The sequence below is a fragment of the Homarus americanus genome, unplaced genomic scaffold (assembly GCF_018991925.1).
Source record: "Homarus americanus isolate GMGI-L3 unplaced genomic scaffold, GMGI_Hamer_2.0 scaffold11022, whole genome shotgun sequence".
Classification (NCBI taxonomy): Eukaryota; Metazoa; Arthropoda; class Malacostraca; order Decapoda; family Nephropidae; genus Homarus; species Homarus americanus.
Genome location: NW_024737068.1, coordinates 12,556,704 through 12,570,897, shown reverse-complemented (window position 1 = coordinate 12,570,897; position 14,194 = coordinate 12,556,704). Strand labels below are relative to the sequence as shown.

Below are 14,194 nucleotides of genomic sequence, written 5' to 3'. Positions count from 1 at the left end.
TAGGTTGCTGTATGACCTTCACTGATGTGTGTATAATTTCTTATCATAGTTAGACACCCAAATATCATTTCCGGATTTCAATACCTGCTGATTAAAATGTGAGGAGGAATTCGTTAGCTCTCAACACATGTGGGAGTAATGAGTCGACTGAGTGTTTGCGTTCGCTTGTGTTGATTTTAATTAAGAAATGCTTTTCACTGATGAGTCTCTCACTACAGGAGATATGTTTTCTTGCCCATTAATTTTTGACGTCTGGGGGAACTATAATGTAGTTGTCTGTGTTTGTTGTCTTTCCATGCTTTACGAGAAGAACCAAATGGGATAGGATGCTCATACTTGACCTGAATAACTGTGTTAGTGATGTCATTGTCAGGTTAAGACTATGAAGATCACGACTCCCCAACACTCGACCCCTGGATACCTCGGCATGGACGGTTACATAGCTATGCGCTCACTTTCTTGTGGATTGTTTTAAACCTTGCTACACTTGTTACTGTAAACAATGGACTGTGTTTGTAACATTGAATAACACGTTTTGTTATGAACTTTGTAATTATTCAGGTCCTATCCTACAGTCCTTTCCACAGAGGCTACCCAGTGTAGAGGACTCCACCTGCAGTAGTGTTGTGAGTCTGGCCACAGTTATGTATAACCTACTGTAATGATTAGTGAAAGGTGTGGTGGAGATGATGGTGACCAACTGAAGAGAAAGAATGCAGTCTTGTCATCTTCACGCTGTTTCCCATCAACTCTGTATACAATGATGGGGTGGTGGGCGGGACGGGGGCAGTAATACTCGCATATATTAATAAAACCCTTTGTTGCTTTAATGGCCTTGTTCATATTTCATTAATTACTGTATTATTTGAAGCTGTAAGCAGAATAAAATTCACTGGGATTACAAAGAATAATACGTAGCTCTTATAACGAGATCTATTATTTATGAATACTCATTATAATTGAACAATATTGTGCAGGTCCATATTTTTTACTTTTTTGGGTAAAATAAATAAGTGACCGTTGTAAAAGGTTCTTAGCAATATCTCCGTGATCGTTGGATGAGAGGGTCGTTAGGGTAAAGGTGGGTCCACACCAACGGCACACTCTTGGTAACACTGTCGTCAACGTGTTGAATAAATGATGTCAAAATTATTGGAAATAAAGGTGAAATAATCACATAGTCCACACCAGTCAGTTTACTGACATATTTCTGTTAGCGACAATGTTTGCAACACTGATGTTACAAACATTATCGTGTAATTTTCACACGTTACCAACATTGTTGCGTGAGTGTGGATCCACCTTACGGAGCTCCCTGGGTGAAGTCACTACAGCAAGATGGCTGCAAATGTAAGGTAGCCATTAGAGTAAGGTGGTCGTTGGAGTAAAGATGATCTCAAGATAATGGTAGTTGCTGGAGAAATGTGATCACATTACATGTACAGTACTGTATTAATCCGAAACCAAGGATATAGAGCTGTGTTTGTACAGGTCATTGTGACACAAGCACACTTTAACAGAAGAACATACAGAGACACAACCTGACTCCCTCACATTACCCCGGAAATACGTCCCGTGATATAATGATGTGTTTGTTAAGATTATTTAGTTGAGGAATAAAATTATTTGTTGAAGACTGTAACTGATTATCGAGAGAGGAAAATATTTGCAGAGAAAATCTTACCAACGAGTTATAATTATACACAAGTGCTAAAATTACTTGTTAGTGGGATGTAAAAGATAATAACATTCCCTTAATGAGGTTTGTGTACTTTGGCAAACTGTAAAGAAGCAAGCGTTGTTTAAAAGTCATTAACGAGGCGGGTTGAGTCGGCCGTTCCACCTCTATAACCTTGCGAGCCTCACCAAGTGCCAGAAACCTGTTTATGTTCAAATTAGAGGACAATTGGGTCACACTCGGGAGACTTGAAGCCTTTGACAAGTTTTGTGATTAAGAGCTCCCGCCATGCTGCTTTTAGTGACTCCGTTTGATGGTTGTCCTGAGACCCTGGAACTGGGTAGGTGACACTAGTAGCTGTGTAAAGATGATGATATAATACACGACTGCGTTTCAACAGCTAAGGTCTTTAAACACGTATAGTAGGTTAATAATTACGCTGATATATATATTTCAGAATATCACCGTCAATATTTGTTTCCGTAATAATTATGGTCTACATAAACGTTTATTATTATTGTTAGTAGTAGTAGTAGTAGTAGTGTTGTTACTATTATTTGAATTATCCGTGTTCAATATTCCAAGTTTTATTTGTTTGTTATTTATGTATCACAATACTTTGTGAGTTGTCTCGATTATCGGCACTGTTATCTGACACTAGTTTGTTAAGTGTTCATATTACCATTACGTACTATAGATTACGTTATTTTTTGTATTTACGATGAGACTACTTCGAGGGTCAACAGTAAAACAATATTTATACAGTATTTGTCGTCCTGTGTGTCTGTATGTGTGCGTGTGTCTGACTGCACACTATTATACCGACAAATCTCATTAGATTGTAACCAAACTTGTTATGTAGGTTTACCACAACAACATCCCAGACGAAAGAGGAAATATACACAAATATTGAAATGCTTTAGCAAACGCAATAAAAATGTAAACATGAGTAAAACATGCTTAGAATTTATTACACTGCCGCGGTATAACGTAATTGGAATCGAGGTACAATCATATTTACTCAGCTCAGGTACTCATACACTCAAGACTTTATGATAGTGGAAGTTGATGTACGGTACATTACCACCTCAGGCTGATGGTAATAGTCGATGCATAAATACACTCACACATACCTGTATAGAGGCTACTGGCTATGGCATCCCAGCCCCTTAGCCCCAGTCAAGGAGAACAGGGATGTATAGGTGTTTCTCCCTGGCTAGATATGAATGTTAGGTTACGTCGTCGTCCTTTTGATCGTAGCGATACACTGAGCCGGTGTGTGTCAGGTCGCTGGGTGATCATACCGGGTGGTTAAGAATGATCTTCCCTATTTTAATTTTTATCATGGAAAAATCCTTACAGAGCGACAGGCGTTTTCCTCTGGGGCTGTGTCAAGAAGGATGTTTTTGTTCCATTAGCGGCAGCAAATTTGAAAAATCTGAAGGAATTGATGCGTGAGGCTGTTAGAAAAGTTCCGTATAATATGCTACAAAATGCATAGGGGGAAACAGAAAACCGCTTTGATGTCTACAGCACCACAAAAAAGACCTCATATTGAATTTATACAACTTGAAAATGCAAAATTTTTGAGCTATTCCATATTATTATACGGCATCCTGCTTTTCGTTGTAGCGTTGTAAGTTGTTTCTTCAGAAATGTTTATAAGACGGAATATCATTTTGTAAACATCCGGTAGAGGTAACTTGGTTCTCCGGTGTGTACAGTTAAAAGAGAGAGATGGCGCTGCTGCGGACACCAACACTCTAACAAGGTGGTGGATGGGGAAGTAAGACGGTGGAGAATGATGGAAGGAACAGATGTTGAGAGGAAGGCCCCGGGTACCTCACCTTTACCGTGCCGTAGTCAGCCTTCATCTCGTGGAAGCTTCAAAGGAACTCTTATGAGGCGTATCGGAATATCTTCTTTTTTTTTTAGTGTTTTGAAAGAATAATAGTTTAAAAGTGGTGAGATTCTTGAAGAAGTTATTTCACTTTCCCTCCCGTTCTGTATTGATTCATCATTTAATAAAAGCTCTGGTGATGAAAGCTGCACAATTAAAACTTTACCTTACTACAGCTTGTGTTATCTAGAATGATGAAAATTGAATTTAATCGTTGTTTTAACTTTTAACTTCCTTCAACTGATAAACTTTTGTTATATTATGCAAATTGGTGTTTCTTAGCTGTTTAGTGTGATCCATCTTGGGAGTAATTGTGTACTGCTTACGAGTCCCAGAAGCAGTGAGTCCCGGTAGCAGTGAATCCCGGTAGTAATGAGTCCCAGTAGTAATGAGTCCCAGTGGTAATGAGTCAATGTGGTAATGAGTCCCAGTGGTAATGAGTCAATGTGGTAATGAGTCCCAGTAGAAATGAGTCCCAGTGGTTATGAGTCCCAGTGGTAATGAGTCCCAGTGGTTATGAGTTCCAGTGGTAATGAGTCCCAGTGGTAATGAGTCCCAGTGGTAATGAGTCCCAGTAATAATGAGTCCCAGTAACAGTTGTCCCTCTTAATTAATATATATATATATATATATATATATATATATATATATATATATATATATATATATATATATATATATATATATATATATATATATATATATATATATATATATATATATATATATATATATATATATATATATATATATATATATATATAACGAGAGTAGTAGTTAAATAACACATTAATACAATATTGAACCGGAGAGAAATATTCAAATTTTGTTCATTTGTTCTCAACTCTCGCCTCTGTGACTATGGCAGCTCATGTGTATGTATAGCAAGACCTATCAGTGTGACCTTTAACCTTTTGTTTCTTTCGACAGGTACGTGAGTTTCCTGTCTCCCTGTCGGTGTGTGGTGGACAGATCGAGGCCTAGACAGACAGATAAACAGACACAGCTGCTCAGGTATGTACAGTACAGTGTGTAACCCGTCCCGACTGAGTTTACAAGAGGAATGTATTCACCGAGAGGCTCGAAGGCGATGCTTTGAATGGTATTGTAATTCGATGTTTTGGTACTGAACTGACGAAGGTAATCCCTGACTCTTAGGTAATGTTTAGAAGCAAGTAAGTTTCAGGGTGGATGGAGGGTGTGTGTGGAGGAAGGGGGAGGATATAGAGGGGGTTGTTTGTTTGATGTATGCAGGCGTGGGTTCGTGTTGTTGTTGTGGTGGCAGTGGTTGTTTTTGTTGTGGCGACGGTGGTGGTTGTTGTTGTGGCGGTGGTAGTTGTTGTTGTTGTGGAGGTGGTGGTTGTTGTTGATTGTATACGGTCGGGTCCCCTGAGCCACTGTCAATCCGCCTCACCATGCATGTTCATCAGACGGCGCTGTCCTCAACCGAAGCCACACCTGTTGCTGCTCTCAGAAGCCACACCTGTCGCCGCCATCCGAAGCTACACCTGTCGCCGCCCTCAAGCCACACCTGTCATCCCTCAGAAGCCACACCTGTCATCCCTCAGAAGCGACACACCTGTCATCCCTCAGAAGCCACACCTGTCATCCCTCAGAAGCGACACCTGTCATCCCTCAGAAGCGACACACCTGTCATCCCTCAGAAGCGACACACCTGTCATCCTCAGTCATCCCTCAGAAGCGACACACCTGTCAGAAGCGACACACCGTCATCTCTTGTCATCCCTCAGAAGCCACTGTCATCCCTCAGAAGCGACACACCTGTCATCCCTCAGAAGCGACACACCTGTCATCCCTCAGAAGCCACACCTGTCATCCCTCAGAAGCGACACACCTGTCATCCCTCAGAAGCGACACACCCGTCATCCCTCAGAAGCGATACACCTGTCATCCCTCAGAAGCCACACACCTGTCAGCCCTCAGAACGCACACCGCCTCGCTTCTCTCAGTGTTATTGTTCTCCGCCGTCTCCCTGTTACATAATCGTCTCCTAAGCTCCTGTTGTTGTCCTCCACTGTCTGTCAAGAAACATATTGGTCTTTTAGTCACCTGTCTTTGAAAATCACCCTCGCTGTCTGTTTAATGGGTGTCAGTTCCTCGCTGTCAGTCTTAAAGGTCGGTAGTCCCTCGCTGTCTGCCTTGGGCCTGACTCAGTGTGGCGGAGGGAGTGAGCTGCCTTTGTTGGGTTTGTTTTTATATGTTTTATGTTTTTTCTTTTTGATATCAGTTATTTTGTCTGTTTCCTCGTTTCCTCTTGCGTGTTTGTCGGCGCTTTATCGTAGGTATATTTGCAGCTGTTTACTTCATACTCTCAGGTCAATTTCTTGGGGCTGACAGACTAAGAAACTGTCGTCTTAGGATGAAATCACTCTCAGGTCAAGGTAGTTAAGATCACATTTATCACTTTATTTGATCATGGTGATAGAAATATTAATGAAGAGGCGTTGTTCTTTATCATAGTTATATATTCTCAGCCGTAACCTTACCATTTTGATATCAGATTTTAAAGGGGTGTTATTGAAAGATTCCGTATACGTGTTTTTCGAGGTTTGTCCACCATCAAAGTTCAGACTCGAGGGTTATTCAGATGGTTCTGACTAAGCTATTGTCTGTAAGTGTTTAAATATCAGATTTCGACCTGCCGTTGGGGACTTTGGGGGTGAATTTTGTCCTTTGAATATTTTAGTGCTACCAGGTCAGCCAGGGTCAAGGTCACGTAGTCAGAGGTGATGTAAATTACATTAAGTTTTGACTCCCAAACCTTCAGACTAATCCCAAAAGAAGAAAAATAATATATTACGGGTATTAAGTTTCTACCTTAAGTTCTGCATTAAAGACGTTCTCCTTTCCTGGTTACGTACTATTTGTGAACATGTATGTGTGCGTCGCTGTGTGTGTGTGCGCTTGTATGTGTGCGTGGAGAAAAGGGCAGATAAAAATAAAGTGTTGTTATGGCGGTGTTGAGTGGTGGCGGTGGCCGTGTTCATTACCTTATATTAGTGTGATTGTTGCCTTGTGTTGGTCGCCCCTGCTCACTTAACGCTCACACCTGCTGTTTCCTGTCCTGTCTTCCCTCCACTGTTTCTCCTTCATTGTTTCTCCTTCACTGTCTCTCCTTCACTGTCTCTTCTCCACTGTCTCTCTTCCACTGTCTCTACTCTCCGATTTCTCCTGTCTCACCTCCATTGTCTTCTCCTCTTCTGTCTTTTCTCTGTCTCTCCTCTCCCCCATCTCTCCTAAAGCTGACACAATTTAGGCCTTCTATGGGGGTCATATCAGGGGCTTGAAGGTGGCACGATACTACTGTGTGTGTGTGTGTGTGTGTGTGTGTGTGTATGTGTGTGTGTGTTTATAGCGTCTCTATGAGCCCCGCAAGAAACCAACATCATGTCAACTTATGAACCCCTGACATGACAACACCCCGTCCCCCCTGTCTGACACGACACTAAGATGACGGCCAAAATCACGTTTTAAAGTTGCACTGAGACTCAACTCTTACCTGGAAGGCGTCCTCTTATGCCCAGGTACGAGGAGGAAATTTGACGTGTATGATCTTATTTATCTTTTTTGAGAATAAGGATCTTGGAGTTTACATTATTATACTAAGGCAGGGGTTTGAGTTGGTCTTGTACTGATGGAGGTTATATGTGGGTGATGTGTCCGTTCTGCAATGTTTAGCCAAGAGATGGGATGTGTATGGTGTGACCTAGAGTAACTTGGTGTGATCTAGCCTGCTCCCGGTGTTTGACCTAGTGTTTAACCTAATGTGACCCCGATGTGTAACCTAGTTTGAACCTGTGTTAAATAGTGTGACCCAGTGTGTATGGTCTAGTATAACCACGGGTGTGACCCCAGTGCGACCCCCTAGCGTGTGACCTTTAATGTGACCCGGTGTGTGCCAAAAGTGTGACCTATAGTGTAACCCAAGTGACCCGGGATGATCCGAATGGTGTGACCCGGTGCTGGAGAGCGATATTTTAATAGTTGTCATTAGACTGGTAGAGCCTCTAGATCCTTAGAACCTAGCTAGACTTTAAACCATTTACACCTCGCGTGAATTTTGATGGATATTTATGGTGTAAAGTGTGTCACACCCTCGACGGCTCGCTCAAGGCTGTTGATGCTACAAATACGCTTGTTATCACTGTATAGAGTCGTGGGCGTTATACTTCCGGAGGAGGAGGAGGAGGAGGAGGTAGGATGATTGGAGGTGCGAAGGAGTTTTGTTAAGTGAAGCATCGAACCATATTATGTCTTTATGAGGGAAGAGTTTGTTTTGTGGGGGGGGGGAGGTTGTTTTGGGTTTTTGGACTTTTGGTCTGATTTTACGTTTCTGGTGTTCCACGTTTCAAAGATTCGTAAATCAACTTTCTTTCTCTAATGATAAGAGAACGAATCGTGGGACATTCAGTAGACTCTCAGTGCAATTCTGATGGGTTTGATACGTTATTACTATTACACTTACGGCGGAATATCTTGAACTACCTAGTATTCTGGCGAGGACTTGTCACCAGTGTTGAGAGCGACCCATAACTAACCAGCTCCTACCCTATTTCTTTACGAGTAGGCACCTCTCCTTTCCCAGAGTACTTTCCAAATTACTTTCTGAGTAACTATGGCTTGGTCGGCCTGAGTGAGTAGCTCTGGAGAATTCTAAGCGTATACACACACTAGCACGGTGGGGGGGGATGGTGTGGTAGCGTAACGTGCTGTATGCCTTCCGTGAGAGCATACACAAAGGGGAAGTTACTTAATATTTAATAGTTGTTGTCTAGAGGAAGAACTGACTCTGTTTATGCGGTTGAGGGCCTGAGCTGTTGAGGCACCGAAATACATAGAGACACCATCAAGAGATAATCTAGGACAGGGCGGGTTTTAAGGCTCTCGGGAAATTCTGGGGGTGTCTTAGGAGAATGTGTGACGGGAATGTGGTCCTTATAACAGCGCGGGAGGTGGGGGGGGAAGCAGTGACGGTGTGTGGGTGGTGACGGTGTGGAGGATGTTGTTGGTGTATCCGTTGCAGGAATATGTGGAGGGGAAGAGAGGATTGAGTGGGATATTGTAACATATTGGTGTGGTGGTATGTTGACGGGGAGGTTGTGTGTGTGTGTACTGGAGTCAACACAACGTGAGGGAGAGAGAGAGAGACGGGGGGGGGGAGGGGGTGAGAGTTAGTGATCACTATACTTGCTCCACTAAACGCTGATGTTCTTCCGCCCCGGCCTCCGTGTCCGCCCCACCAAAGTTTGGCTCTTTGATGTGAACTTTATACTGCCATCTCTTTTTTTATAGAGAGACCCAGGGAGAAGAGCTGGTCCATAGCGCCCTTCCCCTCCCCTTCTAACTTCCCCCTCCCACCTCCCCTTCACCCTCCCGCCTATCCTTCCGCCCCTTCCCACCCATCTACGACGTGGCCTCTTTCAGTGAGGGAGAGGGATAACAGGAGATGATAGACGGGAAGAAATTGAAGTTTAGGAGAGAACAAGACTATTTGATGAGATGTTTAAATAAGGTTGTAGAACGGAGGGGAAAAACAGATGAGGGAAGCTTGTTGTAGAAAGTTGTGGTCCCGGGGCGAGGAAAACGTTGTTGGTCTTGTTAAAATGTGTTACATACCGCACCACGCTCTATCAACTAAGGCCTTTGAGCGTGTATTATAGGTAGAACATCTTTATTCTTTAGTACAGTATTTAAAATCAAGAGAAACATCACTCACGATACGAAAAAGGAAGACACATGTTGATATAATGTATTATTGCGCTTCAGTAAGTAAGGTCCTTTAATGTGGATGAAAGGTTAGTAAATACACGAGTCATTAACAATAAAAAAAGAGAAAAGTCGACAATGTGTATTCTTAAGAGTTGCGTCCACTTTCCTCACTGGTACATTACTAGCTCCCTCCTCTTGACTTGTACTCCTCGTCACCGTAAGGTTACACTTGAACATTTTCCTGTTTTGTCTGTTATCATCATACCTCTGTAACAGTATAATTTTGTTTATATATATATATATATATATATATATATATATATATATATATATATATATATATATATATATATATATATATATAAAATGTATTTAAAATTTTTCAGACCTTTGTTACAGCATTGCTTTTTTTTGTACATTAATAGATTCATTGCTTTTAATCAACCCTTTGTATGTTTATAAAGCGGTATAAATAATTGGTTCTATAATGAGATTCTCTTGTACTTTGTCTTTAACGTGTGTGTGTGTGTGTGTGTTTATAAGGCCACATAATTTTAGCCTTGATGTGTGTTACTGTAGGACCGCACAAAGAACAGCACCGGGGCTCATTTTTTCTTCAGAAATTCCCGAAGAGTAAATAGGGATCCAATGTGAATTAAATTTAATTATTTTTCTGGTAATACCAAAAGAGTAAAGGGGAATCCTTATTGTAAGATGCTTTTAATACTTTTTATGTAATTACCAAAAGCAGTAGCCAGGGATCCTCGGTATAAATCTGTTGTTTGCGTTATAAGCTTCAGGAAGAGCTTGTGTTTTGGCCGACACGAAGACATTCTCCCTACACAGGTTCCTGCCTCCCACCGAACACAAACACTCCAACAGTTTCTGGGGAGGACGAGGATGTCTCTTGTTTTTCTCCCAGTGTGGCCCAACGTGCAGGACAACACCGGGGACGAAACTTGACCATAAAAGAAATTATACCTGGCCATTTCCCGCTAAAAGATCCAATTTGGGGTCCCGCTTCTCATGCTGTGGTTGGTCAACGACTGGTGTCTGGGGTAAGTGTTATGATGGTGTGTGTCTTTGGTGGATAGACGGGGTTAATAATTGACAAGATTTATGTGATGTTTTAGATATGATTCGAGTAGTGGTGTTCGGTAGAGTAGGTGATGATGATGATACGTTTTCAATTGAACTGAGGGATTCTGAACTTCGCTAGATTGATTCATTCCTGTACAACTGCTTCGCCTCGAATTCCTCAATGGACGAATGTTTGGAGTAAAATATGTGTTTCTAAACATATAAATTTTTCAGTTTATAATATATCCTGAATATCTTGACCTCGTATGTCTTCCTATATATATATATTCCTACCTGCACAGACACACAAACCAATAAACATGTGTATCAATAGAAACATATTCGTGCAAAAAAAATATATTCCGTCATCAGGTTCACACCTTTCATCACCTTTGACGGGTACACAAACACTGTTCACCTGCAGCACGAGGCACCGAGGAAGCCCCAAAGGTGTCTATTGCTTCTAAGGGGCGTCAGGATCCACGCCATCAAGTCCTTGAGGCGCCGATGGTTGTCCTCTGGTGACAGATGGCGAGGTAATGAGGTGTCGTCGCATCAAGGTGTTTGGCTGCTCCAGCTGTTGTATTTGAAGGTTCCATTGTGGGTTTAGGGTAATTCGGGTCGAGGCAGGCAGGTAGGTAGGTAGGTTGTGTAGGAAGGGTGATGAGAGTGTGTAGGAAGGGTGGTTGGGGTGTATAGAGAGGGTAATTGGAGTGTGTAGGAAGGCTGATCAGTGTGGCTTGGTAGTTAATTCTTGGCATTGTTTTGTCATTTTGAGACTCTGTTGTTACGGTAACTTGTTCTGTTGTTCATCCATCTGTTGTTCTTTTGTTCTGTTATTGTCATTCTGTTGCTCCGTCTTCCTGTTGTTCATTTGCTTACTTTTTAATGTTCTCTCCCGCTCTGTTATTCTTCCATTCTTTCTCTTGTTCTACTGTTCTGTCGTTCACTTATTCTGCCGTTCTCTTGTTCTACTGTTCTGTCGTTCACTTATTCTGCCGTTCTCTTGTTCTTCTGTTCTGTCGTTCACTTATTCTACTGTTCTGTCGTTCACTTATTCCGCCGTCCTCTTGTTCTACTGTTCTGCCGTTCTCTTGTTCGACTGTTCTGCCACTCATTTACTTCCTTCAATTATGCTTTTCTTATTGACACGTCTATCCATCTTGTGCTAAATTAGTGTGGCGACTCAACTCACTAATCTAAAATAATTGGCCCTCGTCTGGACCCTCCATGTACGAGGGTCTTCAGTGCTTCTCTCGAGTTATTGGTCAGGGATCTAGAACAGGTCGGGTGTGTTAAGAGCTAAGTATTGAACCTTCGAACCCCAGGACTCTGAACTTCGGGATTCTATGACTCTGAGTGACTGAATCCTTCGAATCCTAAATCTCAGAACCCCTGAAACCTGGAGTGAACCACGAATCCTAAATCAGGTATCACCGAACTATATGAGTCTTATATCCCAGAAAGCCTAAATTCTTAAATCCCTCGAAATTTGAATCCTAAACCTGAACCTTGAACTTAAGATACTTAAACCAATCCCCGAACTCTTCGAATTTCCGAAAGCCAGAACCCCTTACGTACTTAATCGAGTTGTATTTAACCCTTTGAGGAGGATGGTTAAATATTTTTGTGGACGGTGATTTAATTTTAATTCTATAAACACGGTGGTTTAACCCCTTGAGTACGGTGATATAACCTTTTTTGACGATGATCACATTTAACCTTCCTCAAATGGTTAAAATTCACGACACTTGAATTTAGTAGTTGCAGTAGTAAGCGAGGAAGGAGGTTGGTTGAGGTTGTTATCTATGAGGAAAGGAGGACGTACTTGCTGATGGAAGGGGACGGAAGGGTAGGAGACGGCTTTGGATAGGATACGTACGTGTGTGTGTGTGTGTGTGGTGAACCAGTCAGTGGGGTGAGGTGAGCCGTGTCCAAGTGTGTATCAGTCAGCGTAATGGACAAGGCTCTTCTAGTGACGGATGGCCAGATAATTTCTCCACGCTCACGCTGACTGCGAGACTCGGCGCTGTAAAGGAATTTAAGTTGATGCTTTTAGGTGTGATTATTTTTTGCTCCTGGTTCAGTTCTTTAAGTGAAGATAGACGTCTGTGTGTGTGTGTGATTTTTTTCTTTACGGTCGTGTTTGTTTATCTTTGTATATTTACATGTGTGTGTGTGAGTGATTGTATATCTACGCTAATTGTCCCTATGTGGTAATACTGATTATTTTTTGTTGTTGTTCCGTTCAATTAGAAAATGTTTTACGTGGTGAAAGAAAGAAATACGAAATAGATTGTACACATAGTGTTCGGGTGTGTACACGTGGAGAAGATTGACGAAGACTAACCTGCCGACAGTGCAGGTTAGTTGTACCTGTAAATACTGTAAATGGTTTGGCTTCAGTACCCAATCTTAATAGCTGTTTACACTGGAAGGTTTTATCCAGCTCGACACATGCCTCTCCACAGTCCAGCTGGGTGAGCGGTGGTGATCACAGTTTGAGTGCGGCTGTAAATGGACGTTCTACCTGACTCGAAGCCGCTTACCTATGGGAGTCTGAATCAATGTTTACACACGGGGCAGTAAATCGTGTTTTTCCTCGGGTGTGAGTCACTGTACAGCCAGCTGTGAATAGTTTCCAAGCGGCAGGGAACAAAGTCTCCAGTTGGCTCTTGTCCTATTTCTCACGTTACTCTTGAGTTTAACTTACAAGTTGCCGAGTTGAGCGTCCTGCCGGATTTGATCTAAGCTCTGAGACGAGTTTCCTGGCGCTTCTGAGCTGAATTTGTCGGTAGCTCTGAGCCGAGTCTTGAGAAGATACAGAGTCGAGTGTCCTGGCGACTCTAAATCGAGTCCTCAAGAGGCATTGAATCGAGTTTCCGGAATGCTCTGCTCTGCCTGTCTAGGAGTCTCCAGAGACAAAAGAAGGATAGAGAAAAAAGACCAGGAGGTGGGGGTCAGTTGTCGGAAACGATTTACTGTAACTGCGACACTGGACATGATTTAAACGAGTTTACTCCCGGAACGCAATGTTTAGCTTGAGTTATAGGCGAGGTTCTGAGTGGTGCTGGGCGTGGTCGTACCTGAAAGGAATCAGAAGGAAAGACAGTGATGGATTGGTTGTGTTGGTCCTTTGTTTACCCGTGACCAGCTTAAGCAAAAACAATAGTGAGTGTACTCGAAAAGGGCTTGGAAGTTAATAAAGGAAGTAAATATGTGATTACTGTAATTGTCGTAGTTGTTTGTTCTCTTTTCCGCTACCTGGAGGAGGAGTAAGGGATAGAATTTAACAGTAGACGAGGCTGTTTTGAGAATCAGGATGGAATAGGTAACACCATTCAGTTATTGTAGTTAATAGGGTACATGTACAGCTTAACTCTCGAGGGACATACTTCCTGTTCGTGGTAAGGGTGGGGATTATATTCTGCAGTAATTGTGTAGAATATTCCTTTTTCTGGAGGCCGTGTGGAGGGTAATGTGAGGTAAGAGTACTGTGTCATGCCTGATGGGAGGGAGGGAGAGTGTCCCATGGGTGCAGCGGAGCCCATCACGGTACGCAGGAGCCGTGTCTGAGTCAGGGGGGTGTGCCAGGCCGCATATCAGGGGCAGGCGACCACGTAGAAGGAGAATGGAAATATGCGTCTTGAATTTCAAGTTTCTTTTTGAATTCTATTTACCACGGTGTCTCTCTTGTTCCTGCGTCTCATCCTTCTTCTCTTATCAATCTCCCTTCCATTTTATCTTCTCCATCTCCCTTCCTTTTTTCCTTCTCTACCCCCTTCCTTTTTCTCTTCTCTACCCCC

General features: G+C 42.4%; 1 protein-coding gene across 1 annotated transcript; it reads left to right on the top strand.

Annotated features, from left to right (window-relative positions):
• The first annotated feature begins 4,993 nt into the window (after positions 1 to 4,993).
• On the top strand, positions 4,994 to 5,593 carry LOC121872843 (cornifin-B-like). Its single transcript, XM_042375892.1, has one exon. It carries the CDS (start codon positions 4,994 to 4,996, stop codon positions 5,591 to 5,593), a length of 600 nt encoding a protein of 199 aa, XP_042231826.1.
• The last annotated feature ends 8,601 nt before the right edge of the window (positions 5,594 to 14,194 follow it).

What these genes read in the sequence shown, in the direction of transcription:
- LOC121872843 (XM_042375892.1), top strand. Translation starts at nt 4,994, where the DNA reads ATGCATGTTCATCAGACGGCGCTGTCCTCAACCGAAGCCACACCTGTT.